The 26,583-nt window shown below is 40.3% G+C and overlaps 1 protein-coding gene across 4 annotated transcripts in view; it reads right to left on the bottom strand.

Annotated features, from left to right (window-relative positions):
* Positions 1 to 26,583, bottom strand: part of RSF1 (remodeling and spacing factor 1) — a 127,386-nt gene that overhangs the window by 32,166 nt on the left and 68,637 nt on the right. For all 4 annotated transcript variants that reach the window (XM_054015795.1, XM_054015792.1, XM_054015793.1 and 1 more), the window contains exons 8-13: positions 22,460 to 22,564; positions 20,271 to 20,350; positions 14,449 to 14,503; positions 12,282 to 12,391; positions 5,752 to 5,819; positions 535 to 742 (exon numbers count right to left, since the gene is read on the bottom strand). In XM_054015795.1, the coding sequence (XP_053871770.1) occupies positions 535 to 742; positions 5,752 to 5,819; positions 12,282 to 12,391; positions 14,449 to 14,503; positions 20,271 to 20,350; positions 22,460 to 22,564 (626 nt within the window). The remainder of the gene's footprint in view (positions 1 to 534; positions 743 to 5,751; positions 5,820 to 12,281; positions 12,392 to 14,448; positions 14,504 to 20,270; positions 20,351 to 22,459; positions 22,565 to 26,583) is intronic.

The raw sequence follows: 26,583 nt of genomic DNA, 5'->3' as shown, positions 1-26,583 counted from the left end.
TCCTGATCTCCATATCTAGTTCTGCTGGCTTCTGAACCTCAAATCTGTAGTATGCTAAAAATCAAAAGTTGATTTCTATAGCTTTCTTAAAGCTTCATCTCTGGTAGCTTACAGTCTATCAGTACTTCATAATTCTAAGATATCTATGAGGTCTTGTCTACACTAGAGAGTTGTGACTAGATTTTCTATATTGATAGAACAGAAAGATGCCTTATACTGGCACTGCAATTCCCATACAGTAAGAAACACAACTATATGGGTATAAGTCACCTTTATACCTATATAAATGTGTCCACACTAGGGCTTTCACTAATGTAACTACTTTTATTGTGTTAAAATAAATAAATAAATAAATAACCCACATACCTCTAACTGAAAGAGTTAGACTAATAAAAATTTTAAGTCTAGACCTGGCTTAACAGAAAACCCACTCTTACAGCTTCAAACCACAAAGAGACAACCCAGTGGCATCGTAAGTTCACAGAAACCTGTAATGGTTAATAAGCCAAAACTAGTAGTTTAACAGCTACCTACCCATCGCTGATCCTGAACTCATCCTCACTCTCTTCCTCATCCAGGTTACTATCACTATCGAGGTCGTTCAGTCGCCGTCGTTTCTTGCGACGTGCTGCAACGGCCCTTTGTGGCCGCTTATTTTCTTTCCTTTCTTCCTCTAGGATGGTGGAAATGTCTTTTCCCCGGTGACCTGTGATATTAGACATGTCTTTGCCTCTGCCACCACCTGTGTTAGTGGGAGAAAGGGAAAATAAGCTGCAAGTTAATTATAGCATTTTTCATTCAACTTCACAGGGACCTTCCCATCCTGCTGCTAATTTCAACTTCCTTTTATAAAGGAGACCCTTTTCATCATTCAAGACTCAATTTCTTGAACCCAGCTTTCTTACATCCACAGCTATATTATATAGAGCAGTGATCCCCAATGCGGTGCCTGCTGGGGCATTTATGTGCACCCGCCTAGTGTCCAGCAGGGGAGAGAAGCCGCGGCCCCGCGCCTGACGGGGACAGAGAACTCCGGGGCTGCAGGCACCGGTGTTCTTGGTCCCTGGCAGGCGCGGGGCCCACCTAGGGCCCAGTGGGGGAGAGAAGCCGGGTCCCTGCACCTGCTGGGGACAGAGTACTCCGGGGATGCGGGCGCCAGTGTTCTCTGTCCTCGCGGCTTCTCTCTGGATTCATATATTATGTAATATTAAATATGATTTTTTTTGTATCATTTAATGTACAAATACAAAATAAGCCTTGAAAAATTGTTGGCGCCCGCCACACTCTTCTGAAAACATGAATGTGCTACTGGCCACAAAAAAGTAGGGAACCACTGATATAGAGTATATTTTGGAAGGGATATAATCCCTAACACTTGGGGGGCTCAAAGCAACTATTTACCCATGGGATGTTAGAAAGAAGTTTCCCTATGGGCAGGTTACTGGACAATTGTCCATTACAGGAATGCCAGCACCTTGCTCTGAAGCATCGGATATTGGCTACTGCCTGGGACAGCATACTGGGCTAGATGGACCACAGATCTGATAGGAACATATTAAAATGCTATGCCATAAGACAAACTCGGACACACATGCACAAAACAAGATTATGAATGTTCTTGGAGGACAAGAAGTCTGAATATGATGTAGGACTAAAGGAAAGCTAAAGAGTGGATTCAAGGATATGACACATGCTTGGAATAATTGAAAAGGAACAGTGCTAATATTAAAAGTACTGTTATTGACAGAATAGAAGAGTGCGGTGGGGGAAGAGGTGAGACAGGAAAATTAGAGATATGGTTCTCGTAATCAAGGTGAGAGATGCCCAACTCATGGATAAGTGTTGTAGTGGCGGAGAGAGAGAGAGAGAGATGAAAGAACACACTGATTTTAAAGAAGTAGTAGTAAACAAGGCTTAGTGAGGGAACTGGGTGTGGGTGAAGGAGCGTTGGGAAGTCTGAGATGGCATTAGCAGCTTGGGAGACAAGGGACAGTAGCAGAGTTCTTAGTGATGCCAGAGAGAGAAGGAAGTGGAGAGGGATTAGGAGGAAAGATGAGCAGCCCTGTTTTGGAGAGACTAGATTTGAATTGGTAGCAAGACATCTACAAAAGGCGTAGTTGTGAGATGTGAGAGTCAATCAATCAATGGCACCATTGCTCTTTACAGATCATGGTGTAGGTCCCGATGATTTCTTTGGCAATCATCTATAAAGGACTGCCAAGGGAGATGGGAGTCACCAGGCAGCTGTATCCATAGGCCTTCTTCCCGGCTTATTTTATTCCAACCACTTATGCACCAGTAATTAGCATGTGCTAACAAACGATTACCATAACTGAATGCCAGAGGTGGGTTGTGGTTGCACACCCCATCACATTCAACCTGACTGGGGAACTACTTTTGAAAACTGGCTGATTAGGAGGTGACACGAGCCCTACCACAAGTAGTGGGAACATTAGCTTAAAACAGTGTTTAACAGCCAGTGTTTAGATAGCTAGGCTGAGCAGCAGTCAGGGTATACTGATATTTATTGATGCAATGATAAAACAAAAATAAACACAAAGTGCGTGCGTGTGTCCACAATCCCAAACCTGAAGAAGAGCAGTGTGTGGCTCGAAAGCTTGTCTCTCTCACCAACAGAAGTTGGTCCAATGAAAGATATTACCTCCCCCAGCTTGTCTCCCCCTCCACTTAACATTTTGCTTGTCTTCTGAGACTGTAAGGCCTTCAGGACAGGGACTATGTCTGTATAGGTTTCTATGGCCCTTAGCACAGTAGGATCATAGAATCATAGAATATCAGGGTTGGAAGGGACCTCAGGAGGTCATCTAGTCCAACCCCCTGCTCAAAACAGGACCAATCCCCAACTAAATCATCCCAGCCAGGGCTTTGTCAAACCTGACCTTAAAAACCTCTAAGGAAGGAGATTCCAACACTTCCCTAGGTAACCCATTTCAGTGCTTCACCATCCTCCTAGTGAAAAAGTTTTTCCTAATATCCAACCTAAACCTCCCCCACTGCAACTTGAGATCATTACTTCTTGTTCTGTCATCTGCTACCACTGAGAACAGTCTAGATCCATCCTCTTTGGAACCCCCTTTCAGGTAGCTGAAAGCAGCTATCAATTCCCCCCTCAGACTTCTCGTCTGCAGACTAAACAATCCCAGTTCCCTCTGCCTCTCCTCATAAGTCATATGTTCCAGCCCCCTAATCATTTTTGTTGCCCTCCACTGGACTCTTTCCAATTTTTCTACATCCTTCTTGTAGCGTGGGGCCCAAAACTGGACAAAATACTCCAGATGAGGCCTCACCAATCTTATATAGAGAGGAATGATCACATCCCTCGATCTGCTGGCAATGCCCCTACTTATACAGCCCAAAATGCCGTTAGTCTTCTTGGCAACAAGGACACATTGTTGACTCGTATCCAGCTTCTCATCCACTGTAACCCCTAGGTCCTTTTCTGCAGAACTGCGACCTAGCCACTCGGTCCCTAGTCTGTAGCAGTGCATGGGATTCTTTCGTCCTTGTTGAACCTCATCAGATTTCTTTTGGCCCAATCCTCTAATTTGTCTAGGTCCCTCTATAGCCTATCCCTACCCTCCAGCATATATCTACCCCTCCTCCCAGTTTAGTGTCATCGGCAAACTTGATGAGGGTGCAGTCCACGCCATCCTCCAGATCATTAATGTAGATATTGAACAAAACCAGGACCGACCCTTGGGGCACTCCGCTTGATACCGGCTGCCAACTAGACATGGAGCCATTGATCACTACCTGTTGAGCCTGACGATCTAGCCAGCTTTCTATCCACCCAACCCATCCCATTTCTATCCACCCTTTCTATCCCAATCCCAACCATCAAAGGGCTTCTTCAAGTGATGTGACATGTGCTATCTATAAGTAGGGTACAATCTGAGGCCCTATACCCTCACACAACACCATATGAGAATGATGGAGCCTGGTCACTTCCTCTGCTGTCCTAACCACTGGTCCTAAAGGCTCAGGGTGTTCCCCATGATAAGTGACACCATGTCTGGATGAAAGTGCTCCAGTAGGTAGATACCACTTTAGCATTAAAAATATTTTGTTTCGTTGTCTTTATCTCAGTGGGACTGAGCTTGCAGAAGTGGCACTCATAGTAAAGCCAGGGCTGAGTGGAGGTTGCAGCCTCAAGTCCTAGTTAAAAGATAACCCAATTATTTTCTTCTTTTTTTTCCCTTTAGGATCCAGACAGAATTGAGGGCCTGATGAAGAAGTAAGTGATGGTAGACTCTTTCCTGGGCAGTCACCTCCTGCCGCATACATGGCAGGGGCTGTACAGGCACCTGGGGAGATGGAAGGAGACAAGTGGCCCCCCGAGTGCCATGGCAGGATAAATTGGGGTTATTTTTTTTTATTTGGTAGGGTGAGTTTGAGAGATAATCCCTGTACCGTGCACACAGCCAAAACTGCACATCCATTATTTGGATGTGCTCTAGTCACAGATTGGGCCATACGGACCCTGCTGTGGTCTGTCAAGCAGGGGCATTTGAGCTGGATTTCCCGTATTATAAAAGAGACGGGGTGGCTGATGGAGTGTTCTCTGTGAGGGCTCTGAGACTCTGGAACCTGCTCCCCCACTCAGTCCATAACAGCTCAAATTTGGTGACTTTCTGGGCACACTGCAAATGACATCTGTTTGATAGAGTCTTTAGAGAAAGCCGATGGTATACCTCCTAAATGAAAGGAGGTGGCTAGCTGGCAGGCAGAGTTCCTGTGGAACTCATTTTAATACTTTTAAGACTTAATTTAATTGTATTTTTTGAATTACTAATTATGTTAGGGTCCTTAGAGCCTTGAATAAGTATATTTATTACTTTAAATCTAAATTAATTAATAAATAATCAGGCCTGGTTTTCAGAGTGCCTGTGCACATCCATAGGGCTTTTGAAAAAACAGATATTGTTCTGGGGATTCAAAAAGAACAGGTACAAGGGATTATCTGAACATTTTAAACACGCAAGAGATGTTGAAGCACAAATCCCACTGACAGGCAATAGGCAGCGTGCTCCTAAATCCCTTGGGCATGTTTGGAAAAAATCTGTCCCTCAGCTCTTCACCATGTCACAAAAGAAAAAGAAAGACAGATTAGAATAGTAAGATAAAGTTATAATTTTCTAACTTCGTTCTAATTTTTTTTTTTTACTATTAGCTCCTTCTGAGGATCACAAAAGAGATTTACAAGCATTAATGAATAAAGTTTCACAACACATCTGTGCAGTAGGGAAGTACTGACCAAGATTAGGGCCAACATTTTCAAGATGTTGACTAGTTTTGGGCACCTCAATGTGAAAACACATATGAGCCCAATTTCCAGAGGTACTGAATACCAGAAGCACCTAGTGGCTTCCTAATCTGGCCATCCAAAGTTAGGGAGCAATTATAAAATGTTTGGTTCTTGACACCCAGTTTTATGTTTAGATATTGAAAAAAGTAAAAACTGAACTTAATGATAGTTAACAAAAGCAACATGATTTTTCCCTACATGGACTCTCCAACACATGATAACCATTGCCCCACAACCAGGCAAATACAGTAGCAATTTCCATTTGATAGTGCAGTAGTAAAAATTTCAAGCTATGCAGAGATTCAGACGAGGTATCAAAGGTCAGAACTACATGCATTCCCTCTGGCATTGTAATAGAATGTGCGTCATACCAGCCCAGCAGGTCACCATTTTAACTATACAAATAGTAAGTAATAAAAACATACCTCCTCCATCGGCCTCCTTGATATCATCTTCTATTGCTTCATCAATTGCCTCATCAAATTCATCAAATCTAAAAATAGTATCTTTTATTTACTACTTTGAAACAGAGCACAGTTCAGATATATTTTGAAGTCATGTTTCAAAATCTAAAATAGCTGTAAGAATTCAGAGTGCTTCAGACATTCCAAAATTGAGGGAAAGTGGTAAAATAATCAGAAAGACATCATACATATTCATAGTGTACTAGACAGATGCTCAATGGGTTTTTAAAAAATATGTAGAGCATTTCCAGCTTCTAGCAGGATGGATATATATTACTACCTGGGCTGACTTACTAATAATTTAGATAAATTCTCAAAAACACTTCCTTCTTACAGAGTATGCTACTGAATTCAAAAAACACAATGTGAATATTTTGTTTTATAAGTATTTCAGCAAAAATTTTCACAAGAAATAGTTGCTTATTGATTATGCCAAACTTTTTTTTTTTTTTTTTTTTTTAATTTAGAAGGCATATGCATCTTCGTTTTTCAGGACAGCCTTCTCAGATGTGTCTATACAAGTCTCATGTTAAGTAGTCAAGTTGTCTGAATTTTGATTGCTAGTGTGTGTGTTTCATATTGTGCTACTTCTGCTCTCTAAACTTCTAAATTGGGTAGTTTACCTACATTTTCATAATATATGCTTTACAGAATTCTTCATTTGACAGAACATAAGAACGGCCATATTTGGTCAGAACAATGGTCCATCTAGCCCAGTATCCTGTGTTCCGACAGTGGCCAATGCCAGGTGCTTCAGAGAGAATGATCAGAACAGGCAATTATTGAGTGATCCATCCCGCTGTACACGCCCAGTTTACGGCAGTCAGAGGCTAGGGACACAGAGAGCTCCCTGACTATCTTGGTTAATAGCCATTGATGTATCTATCCTTCAAGAGCTTATATAGTTTTGGCCTTTACAACATCCCCTACAACTAGAACCACAGGTTGACTGTGTGATGTGTGAAGTACTTCCTTTTTTTTTGGTTTAAACCTGCTGCCTATTAATTCATTGGGTGACCCCTCCTTCTTTGTTACGTGAAGCAGTAAATAACACTTCCTTATACACTTTCTCCACACCAGTCATGATTTTATAGACCTCTATCATATCCCCCTTAGTTGTCTCTTTTCTAAGCTGAACAGTCCCCAGTCTTTTTAATCTCTCCTCATATGGAAGCTGTTCCATATCCCTAATGATTTTTGTTGCCCTTCTCTGTACCTTTTCCAATTCCAGTATATCTTTTTTTATATGGGGCAATTAGAACTACATGCAGGATTCAAAGTCTGGGCGTACCATGCATTTATATAGTGGCATTATGATATTTTCTCTCTTATTATCTACCCCTTTCCTCATGTGTCCTAACATTATCAGTTTTTTTGACTGCTGCTGCACATTCAGAGGATGTTTTCAGAGAACTATCCACAATGACTCCAAGATCTCTTTCTGTAGTGGTAACAGCTAATTTAGATCTCATTATTTCGTATGTATAGATGGGATTGTGTTTTCTAATATGCATTACTTTGTATTTTTCAACATGGAATTTCATGTCATTTGGTTGCCCAGTCATCCAATTCTGTGAGATCTATTTGTAACTCTTCACAGTCAGTTTCGGATGTAACTATCTTGAGTAGTTTTGTATCATCTGCAAGTTTTGCCACATCCTTGTTTACCCTTTTTTCCAGATCATTTATGAATATGGTGAACAGTACTGGTCCCAATACAGATCCTTCGGGAACACCACTATTTACCTCTCTCCATTCTGAAAACTTCCCATTTATTCCTACCCTTTGTTTCCTGTCTTTTAACCAGTTACTGATCCATGAAATCTTATCCCATGACTGCTTACTTTGCTTAAGACCCTTTGGTGAGGGACCTTGTCAAAGACTTTTTGAAAATCCAAGTATATTATATCCACTGGATCACCCCTGTTCATGTTTGTTGACCCCCTCAAGAATTTTAACAGATTGATGAGGCATGATTTCATTTTACAAAAACCACGTTGACTCTTCCCCAACAAATCGTGTCCATCTAGGTGTCTGATAATTTTGTTCTTTACTAGAGTTTCAACCAATTTGCCTGCTACTGAAGTTAGACTTACCAGCCTGTAATTGCCAGGATCACCTCTGTAGCCTTTTTAAAAAATTGGTGTCACATTAGCTATCCTCCAGTCATCTGGTACAGAAAATGATGTAAGTGATAGGTTACATACCACACTCAGTGGTTCTATAATTCCATATATGAGTTCCTTTAGAACTCGAGTGAATACTATCTGGTCCTGATGACTTATTTACTATTTAATTTATCAATTTGTTCCACAACCTCCTCTCTATTGATACCTCAATCTGGGACATTTGCTCAAATCTGACACCTAAAAAGAATGACTCAGGTGTGGGAACCTCCCTCACATCCTCTGCAGTGAAGACTGGTACAAAGAATTCATTTAGCTTCTCCACGACAATCTTATCATCCTTGAGTGCGCCTTTAGCACCTCAATTGTCCAATGGCCCACTGATTGTTTGGCAGGCTTTCTGCTTCTGATGTACTTTAAAAAAAAGTTGTTACTTTTTGAGTCTTGCTCTTCACATTCTTTTTTGACCTGCCTAATTATATTTTCACACTTGACTTGCCAGAGTTTATGTTCTTTTCTATTTTCCTCAGTAGGATTTAACTTCCAATTTTTAAAGGATGACTTTTTGCCTTTAGCTGCTTTTCCCTAACTACCTTAAACATGCTGGCATTTTTTTGGTCCTCTATGTTTTTTAATTTGGGGTATGCATTTAATTTGAGCCTCTCTTACAGTGAGTTTAAAAAGTTTCCATGCAACTTGCAGGCATTTCACTTTTGTGACTATACCTTTTAATTTCTGTTTACCTAGCTTCCTCATTTTGTGTAGCTCCTATTTCTGAAGTTAAATGCTACTGTGGTGGACTTCTTTGGTATTTTCCCACCCGGACAAGGGTGTTAAATTTAATTATATTAGGGTCGCTATTATTTACAGGTTGAACTATGCTGTAAAGCAAACTGGAAGGACAAAAGCAAAAGTATTCTTTTTTCATATTTTGTAATTTTGCTATAGGAGCCTTTACAATTTTGAATATGACTTTGTACATGGAGAAAGCAATTTAAAGGCAACCTGCAAATAGAAGAAAACAGGGTCTGTTCCCTCTTTGGTTTGATGTACAAAAGAAGACAGAAGGGTTTTTGTTTAAAAAGATATTATGTTTTGTTTCTTCAGTTGGAAATTCAGGTCTTGTCTATGTTGGTTTCCCTGGAAGACACTATGGATGAGAAAAAAGCTAGTAGGCCTATGACATCAGATACAAGGAAATGAAATTGGATTAATTGTCTGGAGAAGTAAATTTTATTCAGACAGATAAAATTCTACTTTTTTTTTGTTTTTCCACATATCTTTTTTAATTTAAATGCTTAACAGCTGGAGAAAACCTCTTTTAATAAAGGTTCATCCCTTAACTGAATGAGCGAGAGAGATCCTCATTCTGTACCTTACATGCAAAACAGGGAAAACTATTCCTAATATTTCTGATATTTCTATGAGTGAAAACCACCAGGCTTTCTTCATAACAAAAGATTTCTGGCCTTCTTTGTACATTATAAAGAAGCAAATCCTCACATTTGCATGTCACCTTTAAAGTGCATTTATGGTAAAATAAGCAACTCTGAAACGACACCTTTGTGAGGTTTATTCCAAGGAAGTTTATTTTCTTCTAACAAAAATCTTTTCGCTTCATTTTGTCTTTGGAATAATTAAGCTATTCTTTCCATTCCACATATCACTACTAATAACTATTTTGGAATCAAGTGGTAGCTGACAATTGTCTTTCCATATATGAGGCATAACAGATGACAGCTGGCTCTTCTGCAGTTTTATTAGTTCAGTAGTGTTGATTTTGTATTAACCTGTTCATCAATAAGTGATGCCGATGACTCCAAAGACACAAAGAAAGCAGGTATCTGAACAGAACTAACATTTTATAGATTCATTTGTGAGCAAAATAAGACTTTAGGGTTTATTTCCCCTGAAGGAGGGGCTACACAGTTCTCATTAACACAACCTAGACTTCCATTGTATATGTGTGAATTTGAAGTCGGGTACAGACAATACACACACACACAAATACATTCACAAACTCAAAGACATCTATGATGTACTGTGCAAGAGATACTTGTCTGTCATTTAAGATAGTAAGACTGAGTATCAAATGTAATACTGTATGAAAAAAATTATTTCCATGTAAAAATCACTAGCCTCGCAGGATTTTATAAACCCATTGCAGTACTGTCAAAATACCCTACAGACAAAAATATTTTCCCCTGGGTCAGTGACTGCCTCAACTGTCAGGAACATGACAGAAATCTATAAAAACCTGCCCTTAGCATCATGCCTCTTACAAGCGATATTGAATTTTGTATACCATCAGTGACATTTTCCTCAGTGTGGCATCTGTTGTTAACTAAGGTTATTCCTGAGGGTATTCTGCACCAAAAAATTAAAAATTCTGCACACAATATTTTAGAATTCTGCAAAATTCTGCAAATTTTTTTTGTCAAATAAATGTGGAGGGTCCAGCATGGCATTGGGGAGAACAAGCCACTAGCTGTACAAAGGTGGGAGATCACCTTGCAGCTCCGCCCCGGGACACAGACTCAGCAGTGAGGCTGCACCCGATCCTAACACAGCGCAAGGACCAGGCTTGCCCCAGAAACACCCCAGGGCCCTGCCCCTCCGTGCCAGGTGTACCAGGTGTGGTAAGGCAGAATCCAAGTGTGGAGGGGCTTAATGTGGGGGGACCCAGGTGTAGGTTTATAGGGTTCTGTGTGGGACAATCTGGGTGCAAGCGGCTCAGAGGTGGATCTGGTGGCACGGGCTTGTTGGAGGGTTCTGGGTGCAATGGTAATAGGACTCTGCAGGTGGGTTCAAGTGAAGGTGGTTGGGGCTCGGGGGGGTGGGGTCGATAGAGCTCGGAAGGGGGTCTGAGTGTGGAGGGCTCAGTGGGGAGGTCCAGATGCTGGGGGAGTGGGGTGGGGATCCAGGTGCAGCTGGTTGGGGCTCAGTAGGGTGGGGATCTGGGTGCGGATGGTTTGTTGAGGTGGTCCAGGTGCAGGGGGAGTGAGGCTTGTCATGGGGGGTTCAGGGTATGGAGGGATGGTGAGGCTTGGCAGGAGAGTCTGGAGCATGAGAGTGTCTGGATGCCCGGGGGTTGGGTGGATGGGGGATCAGCTCCCTGTACAGTGATCCCTCCCCCTGCAGATGAGGAGCAGGAAGTGTGGGGGAGTTTGCAGAGCTTCCTACAGCCAGCAGAGAAATCTGGGGGTGGGTCTGACACGGCCCCGAATGCCATGCAGGGGAAGAGGAAGTCTTTTCATCCCCAGCCCTGCCGGGACTAGCAGCTGAGCCTGGCGTAGGGTAAGAAGCACCAGCCAGGTCTTCCCCAGTTCCACCTGCTGCCACACAGTGATTTATCTCTCTGCTGGGTGCCCTAGTTACCCAAAACATACTGCTGGAGAGGGTCACATGATCGCTTTTGTGGCTTCCCATCCCTTTGCTTCCCCATCAGAAAGTCATTTTTCTGCAGGGAAGCAAAAAAATCTGAGGGGGACAAATTCTGCGCATGCGCAGAATTCCCCCAGGAGTAGGAGGTACCGAAAAATATCTACAGTTAATTAAGAGAAAATTCCTGAGTGCTCAGTGAACATCACGCTGGCAAATTCATCATGTTATACTAATGCCCTATCACTCACTGAGAGGAGAGCCAAATTAGTTATTGGCTTTAACATTGTTGTTGCCAGCAGGGTTTTAAACAGTTTCCTTGTGGACCAACGGGGACATTGATCACTTAAAAACAGTACAAGCTATGCTGTACTACAGACTACTTCAGTAAGTAATCTACAGCACAGTTCTAGAACATCCTGGGGGAGGGGGGGGAGGGGAAATCTTATGAACCTGTTAGCAATAACTGTCTGGAGACACTAGTGACATGACTTTTGTTTCCAGCTATTCTGCAGAGGTAAAGTTCATTTTTCTCACTTTGTCTCTTGTGATAAGGTTTTCATTTGTACATTCCTTCAGATATTTACAGAGGAAAGAGGCAATAGGAAAAGAGGAATAGGAATGCAAAGCTTTCAGATATTTATATTAGTTGGTCCTCCATTAGATGGGAGAACAGATGCATCGGCCTGCATTAGTATTTTGCATACACTGCAATAAGAATGAAGTAATTTCTAAGATGGCTCTATTTCCCATATCACTTGGCTAAACACCGTGTATCTGCTCTTACATGTTAGTCATCTCAAGTGGCACCTTTGCTCTATGCTTGATAATCATGTGCAGTATTCAAAAGTAAGACTGAAGACACTATAATTTGATCAGTTGGCTAACCATAGAAGTACCCTCTCTAAGAAGCAGGTGAAGGGATGGACAGAGGAAATGGCAATATATTATTAATATTCTCCAGTTGGAGAACAAGCTGCCTACCTGTAACTTATGCATTTCCGTGTTCTAGTAGACCTCCTTTCAAGCCGTTTTGATTTTGACTTTTTGGAATCTTTCTTTTTTTCTTCCTGACTTTCTGGTATTTCTGGCTCCTGTTGAAGTATGACAACAAATGTTAAATATGCTGGAGCAGACATCAGATAGGTTTGTCTCCCCTCTCAAGATTCACGAGGACTGAGCTGGAATTGTCTATTTTCATGTCAAACAGATAAGTGGTGTGTGCAAAACATTTCAAGTTCCCAAGTGGCTGACTTATATACAGGTACCTAGTTCACAGGTACCCAGTTCTCTTTGTGGTACTATACATAACAAAGGCAAGATTTACTGGCAACAGAATCCCATAAGTATCTGGATTGAGGATGTAGATTACAGTAACAGTAGTGATATTATGCTTCTAGTTGAGGTGACACATTCAGGCCTTGTCCATGCTACAGTTGAACAAGATCGTTGCCAACAAGTGTTTGCAGCCATTGTAAACTGGGATTTTTTCTGTGTGTACCATATTGATCACCTCCTCTAGACAGCTGACAGTTCTGGAGAAAAAGATCCATATTATGTCTCCACTCGTTGCATACCATTTTATGGTACAGTTTCAGTCCCACTCTGGACAGGGCTTTAATTCTATGCCATTATTTCCAGAGCCTTAGTTTTCAATAAAAATTGACCTTTGGGGTGAATTTTTTGTTCTTATCAAGAGGTGTGGTGGTGATTTGTTTTTTGGGGAGAAAGAGGCTTGTGGTGTTTTGTTTTTTTAAGTTTGGTAAAATCCCATTGAGCCATTTCTCAGTTAACCAAGTGTGGAGGGAGAAAATTTGTTTTAGCATAATGAGTTAGAGTGGAAAAGTCTACCTGACATTTATTGTTTGAACAAGTTTAAATGTAAAAGCTCATTTACTGGGCCTGGATTAAATCATCTGTTAGGAAGGCACAAGAAAAAAATCACTTTGAAATGAGTTTATGAGGGAAAAAGCACAAGCTCTGAAGGAGCAAAACATTTTTCTCCCATTCTGAAAAAAAAAAAAAAGGGGGGGGGGGGGAAGGTCAATAAATTTTTGCTATAACATTCTGGCTGAAATCTTGCAGACACAAAAGCAAAGCAATGCAAAGAATTATGGCTCCTTCGGCAATTGTAACTCTCAATGTACACTTGTATTAAGACAAACAGTTAATACAATATCCAGTATCAGAAGATCCTTCCTATAGTAGGAGAGAAGTTATGGATGCTATGGGCACCGTAACTTCGAATTTTCTGACTTTTGTGAATATAAAAACCAAAATCAAAACACTGTTATTGTAGGCTTTTTGCAGAGAAAGTGAACTTTGGACAGCAACTGTCTTATTTCAGGAAGTCCCAATATGTCAAATTACACTGGCACCAAAAATGAAGAGCTGCTCATTTAACAGTGTAGTTTTAAAAAGAGGAGAACAAAATTTCTTTGGGGGTGCCTAACTGACTTCCCCTATCAATTATCAGGAAAGTGATAATCAGAATTGAAAAAGGTAAATAATGTCTTAATTGCCTGTGAAGTATTTTACTTAGATCTATTCATAAAGCTTAAGCTTTTAAAATTTGAACAGGTTCTTGATCCCGAAGTAAAGCAACAGCAATTAATATCCTTGCCTAATTCTTACACTCTCACCAGCTAAAATGTGAGCCACTGAATTCATTCTCATCTACCAGTTAATTAATGTTTTGCCTTGAAAGAGCATTTGCCACTCCTAACACTTGGGTGTCCTGTTCCCTGTGACCACATAGGGACTGTTCAGTAATGATGCAGAGTAGACAATATCTTTGTGAAGCCACTCTTTGGAGCAGTCCAGAAATGATTTTTTCATCAAGCTAGATATACTAAAAGGACTTAAATTAGTTTCATTATCAACACACAAAACAGCAAATTACAATATATAGAGCCGTAAACTGTATTTAGGCCCTGATTTCTTAAGAACTTAAGCATATGCTTAACACAGTAGGTTCAAAATTTTACCAAATGAAACTACTAAACAATGTTGACAGTTTCCTTTTAAAAATGATGCAAATCTTATGTTAGTATCTTTTCTTTTTTTTTTTTTTAAACAGACTGAAGTCACTTATTGGAGTAAACACATTTACGAAATGAAAGAACAATAGAACAAAGCTGAGTCAACTTACTTGTGGTGGGATGATGTTCTCAATACTGATACCCACATACACCAATCGCTCTTTCCTTGGGAGAGAAAGAAAATTAAAAACAGTTCACAAGGAGCCTGTTTGTAAGATGGTACAGATTTAAAAAATAATCTAATCAGTATCATTCAAAACTGTTCATGCAGTTCCGTAGAAGCAGCCTTACGAGTTGTTTCACTACAAAATACAAGTTTTCAGACCTTGATTAAAGTTAGTAGGTATTATTTCCTAAGTCTTGAAGGATCACAATTTCCTTTACATGTGAAACTGGTGTTCAAACAACTGCAAATGTCTGAAGGGACCAGACACCAAGGAAGGAGAGGAATGAGTTACTGTGATATAAGGGAGGGTAACTAGTATAACCGATCAAAATTTAGAAAATAAAGAAACTGTTGAATATCTAGAAAACAGAGCCGTTAGGCTGTGGAAGAGTCTCCCAAGGAAAGCCACATCTCTTGAGGAATTTAAATGTAGGCCGGACAATATAATACGCTAAGAAATATACTGTAGAGAGCAATTATATGCTGGCAGGGGATGGACTAGATGTAACCTAATAGCTCTTCTTCATCTCCACACTACAGTATTCCATGAAGCATTGCTACAATAGAACCTCAGAGTTATGAGCACCAGAGTTACGAACTGACTGATCAACCACACACCACATTTGAAACTGGAAGTGCGCAATCAGGCAGCAGCAGAGACCAAAAAAAAAAAAAGCAATTACAGTAAAGTACTGCGTTAAACGTAAACTACTAACAAAATAAAGGGAAGGTTTAAAAAAAGATTTGACAAGGTCAGGAAACGGTTTCTGTGCTTGTTTCATTTAAATTAAGATGGTTAAAAGCAGCATTTTTCTTCTGCATAGCTGCAAAGCTGTATTAAGTCAATGTTCAGTTGTAAACTTTTGAAAGAACAATAACGTTTTGTTCAGAGTGACGAACATTTCATAGTTACGAACAACCTCCATTCCCGAGGTGTTCATAACTCTTGAGGTTCTACTGTACTGTTAAAACAGAAAGCAAGAATTAAGGCCAAAGTGCTAGACTTATGTGTTTTTATGAGCTGAAACAGATCCTGGATGGCTGTACTGTCAATCAGAACCAGTTTTTAAAGTTAGCAGTAAGCAACTGCATGTGCAAATCACATTTGAATGCATTGTCTATGCACCTAACTGTTCACACATAAGCACAAATACCTGATATGCAGATTAACTTTATATTTACATGTATTAGTTTGGAGCACATATATATACACATGTACACAGTTGCAAGCATCTATCTATCTATGAAAATATGTTTCCCAATGTTTGCATTTGTCTGGTAGCAGATCAAGATTTTCAAATATTCTTATGACTGGACATCTGAATAAGATTTCCTTTTCTCAATATCCTTCTAATGAACTGATTGCAGAAAAAGAGTATGTCCAATCTTTTTCTTAAGTAAAAGCAGCAAATTCTGTTTTTAAAAGAAAGCTGACAAAACAGTAAAGTGGATTCTGGATAGTTCTCCTATAGCTGTAGTAACGAGGCCACATGCTGCCAAAATTTTATATTACTGTAGGATAACACCTGCACTGACATTTTTGGCTTTATTTGAAAGTAAAGTACTTACTTTTCTATTCCAGTACCAGTTCCCTAACCTTATAAATCAAAAAGAAACTCTCTCTCCCACTGAGTGCTATGAGACCTGGGTGGATGGAGAGAAAATTGCTTCATCATTTGTCTAGCAGATTTAAACTAAGGGAAATGCTTGAAAAATAATCTCTTGATGCAAGAGAAGAAGCTGCTAAAGGGGAGAACACAGATGTAAAAGCTTTAATAATTATCAAATTTTCTTCTGTACTGGGATTCATTGCCTCTTCCACTTATTTCCTATGAAGCAAAAAAATCAAGTACAACAAGGGAATGAAGAGTAAAATTCAACCAGGTTTTACTAGAAAGGGTCTCAAGTACTGATCCTAATTCTGACAGTCAGGAACCCAACAGATTGTGTAGGAAATTAGGGGATAAAAAAACAGCATTAAGTATGGAGCCTGCAATGTTGTAGCAAAGGTCTTATATTAAACAGGCAGATGAAATAGTGTGTACCTTCCTTACCAAGGAGGAACAAATGAAAGCTCAACATTTAAACTAGCAGTTCTCAAACTGCCTGCCATGGAGATGCACTGGCTTTCCTTATCTCTAACTGTTAAACTGCATTAAAAGAACCTACATATACATTATCTCGTACTATTATTTTTCAGAGGGGTAGCCGTGTGTTAGTCTGTATCTGTAAATACAACGAGGAGTCCTTGTGGCACCTTAGAGACTAACAAATGTATTTCAGCCTAAGCTTTCGTGGGATATAACCCACTTCATCAGATGCATGGAGTAGAAAATACAGCAAGCAGGTATAAATTAATTCCAATTCTGCAGTTTCTCATTGATGACATCTTCATCATCTGGACCCATGGAAAGGAGGCCCTTGAGGAATTCCACCTGGATTTCAACAATTTCCACCCCACCATCAACCTCAGCCTGGACGAGTCCACGCAAGAGATCCACTTCCTGACACTACCATATAAATAAGCTATGGTCACATAAACACCACCCTATTCCGGAAACCTACCGATCACTATACTTACCTACATGCCTCCAGCTTTCATCCAGACCACATCACACGATCCACTGTCTACAGCCAAACCATCAGATACAACTGCATTTGCTCCAATCCCTCAGACAGAGACAAACACCTACAAAAAAAGTAACAACGCCACTAGCCATCACCTATAGCCCCCTACTAAAACCTCTCCAGCGAGGATCTACAACCTATCCTGAAGGACGATCCCTCACTTTCACAGACCTTGGGAGACAGGCCAGTCCTCGCTTACAGACAGCCCCCCAACTTGAAGCAAATACTCACCAGCAACTACACACCACAAAACAAAAACACTAACCCAGGAACCAACCCCTGCAACAAACCCTGTTGCCAACTCTGTCCACATATCTATTCAAAGGACACCATCATAGGACCCAACCACATCAGCCACACCATCAAGGGCTCATTCACCTGCACATCTACCAATGTGATATATGCCATCATGTACCAGCAATGCCCCTCTGCCATGTACACTGGCCAAACCGGACAATCTCTACGCAAAAGAATAAATGGACACAAATCAGACATCAAGAATTGTAACATTCAAAAACCCATAAGAGAGGACTTCAATCTCCCTGGACACTTAATAACAGACTTAAAAGTCTCCATTCTTCAACAAAAAAACTTCAAAAACGAGAAACTGCAGAACTGGAATTAATTTGCAACCTTGACACCATCAAATTAGGCCTGAATAAAGACTGGGAGTGGCTGGGTCACTGCAAAAAATAATTTTCCCTCTGTTGATATTTACTCCTTCTTGTCAACTGTTGGGAATGGGCCACATCCACCCTAACTGAATTGGCCTCGTTAGCACTGACCCCCCCACTTGGTAGGCAACTCCTATCTTTTCATGTGCTGTATATTTATACCCCCTTACTGTATTTTCCACTCCATGCATCTGATGAAGTGGGTTATATCCCACGAAAGCTTATGCCCAAATAAATTTGTTAGTCTCTAAGGTGCCAAAAGGACTCCTTGTTGTTTTTATTATTTTTCTGTGTAATTAACTGCCGCAGTTGCCACAGGGATGATATAATATTACGAATGAGAGGAGACAATCCATGAGACTGGGCATGGGTTAAGAGGTGACCAGGAACTGGAAAGTAGTCCCAGGAGACACTATCAAAGATATGGTGCACCTTCTGATAAGGTTTGAGAACCCCTGATTTAAATGCAAAATTAGTATCAGCAAAATCTTCAGTGGCCTTTGCTTCCATCTAGTGGCAGGACTTGGTTATAAACGTTAGTAGGTGTATAAATGAAAAACCTGAAATTCAGTAAGCTGGAGTAGAAAGAGAAAGATTTTGACCCAAGTCTACATTTTTGTCACAACTGTTATTGCCACCACGGAGTCAGTGATATTCATTAAAAATAAGTTAGCCATAACCTGCCATTTTGGGGATGTGTATGGATGTGTTGCTGAATAGCTAAACCAATTTCAATGAGAACCTTGAATGCTGTCAAGTTAAACCCTGGGCTACATGGGAAATAATCAAAACTAGGAGACTTAGCAGTGTGACTGCAGTGACACAAAGGATCAGACCATTGTACTCTTAGTGAGAGCTTTAATTCCTTCAGGGGGTTCTTTTTCCACCAAAGGAAAAGACTAAAAAACATGAAGAGCTAACATAGGTTTACAAAGTTGAGCTCTAGTACAGCAAATAGTGTCTTAACACCTGTCTGCTCTTGTGCCCAAATAACCTTTATTTTCCCATTTTAGCTAAGAACTGTACTCGTACTGTGATAAAAACCAGGACCCTGGACTTTTTCCAACACCACTGTGTCAGGATTTCTACCCTCTTCACCATGATTACCCTGTAACATACCACAATAAAGCAGCACTGGACTCCTGCCAGATTAGAAAATTGTGCCATCAAGTTTACTGCCCTGCCTCTTCCACCAATAGAGATCAGATGCTTCAAAAAGCAGCAAAAATCGAATGTAGAAGAGGAAACTAGACTATTTTGGCTGGAGGATCAGACTTTTGAATGTTTGTTCTTATAGTAATTTTCACCATATAAAACAGAAGTAACATTTGAACAGCATGCTGTTCTGTAAAAATTACAAAACCAACAATAATGCAACACTTAGGCTGCAAATTTAAAAAGCAAGATAGACTGACTGGTGATGAAGAAGACAAGTCTGATAGCATTAGTAAAGTGTGTGCTACTTGAACATTTAGGAATGGAAAAATACTATACATGAGCTATGTGGAAGAGTTAACATTGCTAGGAGGTACCTTAACTTTTGTATTTCCCATCTTTTAAAGTTTTCAACTGTTAATTTTGCATTAATATAACTTTAATACAAAACCCATTTTATAAAAACAGACAAAACAGAAAGCCATGGCTCTGACTTGAACCACATACAGTATCGTAAATAAAAAGAGAATCAAAATTTCTTTACTATGCATGTGTTAAAGTTAATTTTTAAAGGCACACAATTAATGTTTTAAGAAATACTGCGCCTCTCCCAACTGTGGATTGCTACTCACAAACCTGTTTCAGATATCTGTGCTGTGAACTGTGGGACTGCTATGCACAATGCACTGTTACTGCAACAGTTGGAAGAAATTCTGTTTGTGGACACACAGTGTTGATTTACACTAACCAGGATGACTGCTAGGATGGACACAGAGCTACATCTCAAGTTACAACTTGAGACCACTGTAACATGCAATAGTGTGATCCTGTAGTGTAGATGAAGTTTCAGACTAATCTAGGTGAAAAAGGCAACAGAAGTATGTAAGGCACATTACATTAGAAATGTCTGTAGCCACGTCAGGTGATTCAGAACTTGCCTACACTAGGAAATTTACACATTGCTGACTGTCTTAGCAATGGGTGCAGATGAACCAGTGCTGAAAATTATTTAACTGCAAGTGTAGGCAGGACCAAACCATGTTCAGAAGTCATGACTGAACCTTAGTAAACACCATCCCCTCATCTTTAACTACTAAACTTCTGTTTTACCCTCTTGTAAGCATCTCCAGATTTGCTGCCAGCAGTAAACTCCCTGATTAATAGGAAGTTCATGGGTATTAATCAAAAACAAACTTATCAGCTCAAGGTCTCATTAACATACTTATCCAGGTCCATTTAACGCTTGATCAACTTTGCCTAGCAACTCACTGTGAGCAGTTTGTGAACACAGCCAACTAGGTTTCAGTACCTTCGCTCTGCCCGCTCCTTCTTTTTCAAGACAACATCCAGATCTTGCAATTGTTCTTCTAACTTCTCACAGAGTAATTTCTGAGGGGATAATACACAGTATCAGTTTCTTGCATAAGCAAATACTTCATTAATCAGTTTATTCAGACACTTAATGCACTGTTTTCACATTTGCCTTAGTGATCTCTGGAATAGGAATAAGTGTCTACGCGTGGAATACTTAAAACTAAATTCCTAGTTTTCTTTGCATTTCCCTGTATATAGCCTAAGATTATTATGATAATTTAATCTCTGCCAGAGACTTTAGTGGTGTAGCAACACAATATTACTTCTGTTGGAATACCCACTTGGCAAGAACATGGCATGTAGTGAAGGTTCAGTCTTCTAAATTTAAGGTACACTTTAGCACAAATTTCAACACATTTTGCTAGAGAGATAAACCCTTCCGGTGAGAGGTATCTATTGTAGAAAGCAGTCTGCCCAGTGCATGTATTAAAGATGAGTGTTTAGAATAAACATACTTTTAAATGATTCCCTGTTTTTTTATTTTAAAATCTGTATAGTTAGCAGAAAGGTAACTGGGAGGTAGTTTGTATTTTATTTTATTTATATCCATACATACATAGTGCGTTTTAGTCCTCTTTCCCACACTTCATTTTTGGTTTAACTTTTTAGATTGTAAACTTTCATTTTTATTATTTCATTGGAAAACACATAGCACTAAGTTTCCATTTATTGATTACTACTGTGGTGCTTTTTATAAAAAAAATAAAATGTTTTGTATGCTATAAGACCTTATATCCACATCTAATATCAAGATAATAATCAAATCATCATGTAGGTGGTTATTATTCACAGATATATCACCTGCTTTGTAGGGATTCTAACATTATGTCTTAGGTCAGCAACTGAGTTGATCTTTGTTACAAGTAAGTGGCCCCTATGAGAAGAACTTGCTTTGCTCTCTCAGCAGGAGACCTGCCTTTTCCCATTACACTTGTTACATGTGCAAAAGTTCTCCCAAAAGTGTTTTTATTGCAATCACTGTAGAACCTTTCTCCTTTGATCACATTTAAAACTTCTCTTTTGAAGATGTGATTTGTTCTCTCCCATCCATTCCTCCTCTCCCATCATATACTTTCCGCTGGTCTTTTTTGTAGTTTTAGGTGTTTTTTTTTTATTATGTACTTACTAGGAATTAGTCAACAGTGCCCTTAGCACCTCGGTGGGGAGGTGCTTTATATATAATCAGGTGCGAGTAGCACTTCTAACTTCATATGTAAAGAAAAAATTCTTACACTCTCAACCCATTAATTATTTAAATTAAAAAATACTTAAGACCACAGAAACAGCCAAATTTTGATGCACAATACAACTATACATCATCACTGATCAGCATCTTTTGCACAGCAGCAGCCCTGCTTGTGACATGCAAGTGATCTAGCTGTTTTGGAAGCAAAGATGGGGTATAAGATCCACCAGGCTGCCTCTGTAATGTGCCTAATTCTTCCCCAATCACTGCAGCAGGAAAAGTATTAGTCACACTATGGCCTTTAAAACTCCAGGCATCTACCCTGAAGAACTCACTATTTTTGCACCTTCTATTTCACAGGAAGGCCAGCCATATGTTTGCACTGAAATACTTTTTAGGAGCATCTAGCCTCATTAGAGGAAGCACTGAAATTTGCCTGCTGCTAGGCAGTGACAGCACTCGCTCTCAGCAGAGACCGACTGGCATATCACAAACATGCTCCTGCTGGCTTGTTACAGGCACCTGGCTGCATGTTCCAACCAGTAGGTCTGGGGCGGGAAGTGGGATTCAACCAGAGCTGCTTCCTTGACTAGTGCTGCACTCCCTCATTCAGTCTTTCTTACAGGAAAAATTAAGAGAATGAATATTTCCAATTCTACTGTTTCCTTGATGTAACCTTTGCAAAGGTAGGAAAGAAGTGATTCTGTTAAGCAGTACAATAGCCATCTACTAATAATGAAAAAAAGAAAAAAGAGTGAGGAAAAGGTTATCTCCAGCTCGGTTTAATAACAGAGCAGGGGGATGGTTGAGGCAATGCATCCCAAAGGAGAGGTTATTTTTTAACTGAGAAAGATGGTCACCAGAAATAGTTTGTTAATCAAACAGTGATTCTCCACAGCATCTAGCAGAGATGAAAACTAGTCAACTAGAAAGCATACATGTTGGCAAGGTGGGCAGAACCACTCTCCATCTGGGATTATCATCAATGGGGGTCGAAGGCAGGCTGTGTGGTATCCACTGTCACAAGAGTCACACAACAGAATCTGTGGAAATAAAGTAAAAGATTAGCAGCAGTTTGCACCTCTTGGCAGGTAACAAGTTCTAACGCTATTTTCTAGGTAGTGTTGAAACAACTGCATAAATATTCTGATCTGTACAAACTTCAGAACCTCCAAAATCACTTATTTGTAGGGTTTTATGGAAAGATAAAACATGTCTTTTCATGGAACAGCTGATGTACCAGGATGATCAGCCTTAACTCTGGATTGTTTATCACGTGTAAAGACACAAACAAACCCTATCTGGATTGCCTAGAATCATAGGAGAACACAGAATTAGGAAGCTGTTAAAATGCATATTGATTTATCAGAGTAAACCCTAGATGCCTCTTTTCTATCAAACAGGAGATGGCAAAGTTGATGTGAATTGTGTGCACATCCACTGGAGTATGCAATTCATTCAAGGAGCTACTAAAGTGGTCTCAACCATGCTGGCATGTCTGTCACATAACTAAAAGAATGCTTACTTTGTGGATTAATGGCATGAGTGATCATTATGATTTGCCGGATAAATATAAATGTTAAAGATGAGTGGCAAGTGTTGTTAAAGCAGAACTGTAGAAATTAGAAATAAAATGCTATAGAGAATAGTCATCTATCTAGTCCTTTGTTCAATTTAGTGGTAAGCATCTCAAGCAATGGGGTTTTCAGCACTTCACTGAGCAGATAATGCCACTTCTAAAGAAACTCAATGTCAGGAAGTCTTCACGAATATTCAGGCTATACTTTTCTTATGAATTCCATTCCATTTAAAATATTGTAGTATTCAGCATCTTACAATATTGAAAAAATATAAAGGAAAACTCCAGTGATAAGTTATGATCCTTAAATAGTTAATTTACTGCATATGAACATATACTTATGCAACACAGATCTCTAGAACAGTTTTTAGGAAACACTTGTCACATTACCTTCACAAATGAGAATGGCCTCAGATGAAGCTGCAAATGATGATGCGTCTCAGCAAGCACTCCAGACATATGATGCAGATTGAGACTAGGTTGCTGCTTCCACATGGAAGAGCAAGAACTTTCAAAGCTGAACATAGCAGTGGCTTTTCTGAAATTTTACCCCTTACTTTCCTTTCCTATCCACACAAATGGGTTCTCTGTTTCTCTCAAGTCCTACCCTGCATTCTCAGATACCCCATATTGCAGCTTCCTATTGAATTCATTCTTTGTTATATAGAAGACCCAGTTTTTGGTGAATTATTCAAGTAATCATCAGAGGATCATATACTGCCCTGGAGTTTTCCTTTAATGCATACGCACAGTAAACCCCATGTCATAAGAGTTAGAGAAAAAGTAATGACCTCTAAAAGAGGCACAGATTGTTGTCCCATGGCTTATTTAGGGGGGAAAAAGTAATAAAACCTTATTATTCCAAAGGACATACTCAGAATGTAAAACCCAATTTTTCATCACCAAACGGCATGGGGTTTTACATTCAAGATATGTCATAATTGTCTTATTTAAAATTTCATATAAAAGATGTTTTTATTGTTTAAATTCTGGGTCTGGACCTTTATGGGCCTGGACTTTATTACACATTAAATGGCACCAAGCTGGATGATTTCTGAACACTTGTTTTTTATACTGGGCTGCAAGTAGTTTTCAAACTACTTGATTGTGCACTTACTTCATAAATATCTGAACCGATTTTTAAAAATAAAGCAGAGTGAACCAGGTGAGAAGTCTGATGGTTTCTTTTTATTCAGTTTATGATGGAGAAAAAGTGTTCTGACTTCAGTCTGCAATTAAAGTGACTATTACATGCCAAAAAGCGACATTAGAGGAAAATTAAGGCTGTGAAGGCAAGTACTCAAAAGTTAGAAAATGCCAGAATTAGGGGTTGCCTAGGAAACTTTAATTTGCTACTCTTGTATTTATGATAAAGTCTTTAGTTATATATTTATTTTTCACAGGATCCCTGCCTCATTTGTTGCAGAACTTGGAAGGTGTGTAGTGAATGAGGAAGGGGACTACAGGAAGAGAAAGGATGATTTCATGGTTAAAGCTATATAAGTCTGTTGTAAAAAACTGGTTTCTATCCCTGTCTCTGCCATAGAGCTCCTTTGTGATGCTCAGCAAGCCACTTCAACCCAACTTTTAACAGGCGGCCACTAACTGTGCGCTTCTCATCCTCGGCATGCCTAATTTGAGATCCTGGGTTCTGATTTGCAGACGTGACGAGTACTGACAGACACAATTGTGCTTTAAACACAAAGCACCATATAATGCTACATACTCTGAAAAATCAGGTGCTGAAGTCTGAAATTGGAAACCCAAAATTAGTGGACACTTTTGACCTTAAGTACTCTGTGCCTTAGCTCACCATCTATAAAATGGTGATAATAACAGCCCCTTTCCTAACAAGAGGTGTTTTGAAAATAAATGAACATTTGTGAAACACTCAGATATAATATAGTCTGAGTGCCATAGAAAGTCCATGAGGAAATTAATAATTCTGTTTTCCGAACAGGGTTTGAGTAGGATGCATATATTGAACAATGGAGGTTAAAACAAAATATTGAATAGCTGCTCATTAATTGAGCACCATCCATCCTGTACACTGAATGAGGTAAGGGGCCTGAGGAAAAATAATATATGATCATGCAATTAAGACTCTCCCATAATGCATATGTACAAAGGGGCTCAATTAAGATTGAATGGGAACCTTAATTTTGCCTTTTCCTAACTTCTGAGCGGCTTGACTTTGCAACCTTAATGTTTGTTTAGAATTGTCTGTGTGTGTGTGTGTGTGTGTGTGTGTGAGATTTATTCATTTATATTACAGTAGTAGGGTTCAAAAAAGAACAAGATAAATTCATGGAGGTCCATCAATGGCTATTAGCCAGGATGGGCAAGATGGTGTCTCTAGCCTCTGTTTGCCAGAAGCTGGGAATGGGCGACGGGATGGATCACTTGATGATTACCTTTTCCGTTCATTCCCTCTGAAGCACCTGGCATTGGCCACTGTCAGAAGACAGGATACTGGGCTAGACGGACCTTTGGTCTGACCCACTACGCCCGTTCTTATGTTATGTTCTAGAACCTAGAGGCCTCAACCAAGTCAGATCTTCATGGTGCTATGTACAAACATAACAGAGTATACACTATAAAAGATAAGACATCCTAGGGGGTGAAATAAACTTGCACTCTTCCCTCTTGGTTCCAAGTAAATGGTCCCAATTCTCTGCCTGTGACGTCAAAGGGATCAAAAACATCACACAATGAAGGTTAAAAGCTAGCTGTTGCCCAATAAGGAGGCCAGAGAATGATTTATTCCTGGGGGAATTCTGCACCACTGCGCACGCACAGAATTCATGTCCCATGCAGGTTTTTTTTCCTCTGCAGAAAATACATTCTGCTGGAGAGGCTCTGCAGTTATGCCTTTTGCCACCAGAGGCTGCTATGGCACCAGAAAAGAGGGTGGCTGGCTCACCAGCTGCAGCAGTCAGCAGCTGATAGGGTGGAAGAGAGGCTGCATTCTTCACAGTGCCCTGCCCGCGGGGCTAGGGGAGGAGGCACAAGATATAGGGGGACAGAGTGGGGCACAAGGTGCTGCTGGGGTGGTCTCAGAATGGGGTTCAAAAGGGCCAGTGGATGGAGACAGACTAGGGCAGGGGCTGAATGGGAGTAGGGATGCAAGGCCAGATGGGGGTACAGGGACACATGGGGATGGGGAGGAGGTGTGACTGAGTGGGGGTGCAGGGACACATGGGGACAGAGATGACCCATACCTGCTGATAGGCCACAACCCCAGAACAGCTCAAGCCACTCACTCCCCAGGTAGCCCCCCTTTCAGGAAAGCTGGACCCCGCCCGTCCCAGAAAGCAGCGGCCCCTCTCTGCAGCTCCTAGCTATTCCTCCTGCTTTCCCCATCAGAGTTAAAGCAGCAGCCCATCCCCACAGCTTCCAGCGGTTTCTCCTGCCTCTCTCTGCCTGGCACAGCTCACCAGCTCAGCTGCTCCACAGGGAGGGAGCCTGGCCACACCATGTGGC

This window comes from Malaclemys terrapin, chromosome 1 (genome assembly GCF_027887155.1).
Source record: "Malaclemys terrapin pileata isolate rMalTer1 chromosome 1, rMalTer1.hap1, whole genome shotgun sequence".
NCBI classification, from domain to species: domain Eukaryota; kingdom Metazoa; phylum Chordata; order Testudines; family Emydidae; genus Malaclemys; species Malaclemys terrapin.
The sequence above is the reverse complement of the archived record's forward strand: the minus strand, read 5'-3'. Positions and strand labels throughout refer to the sequence as shown.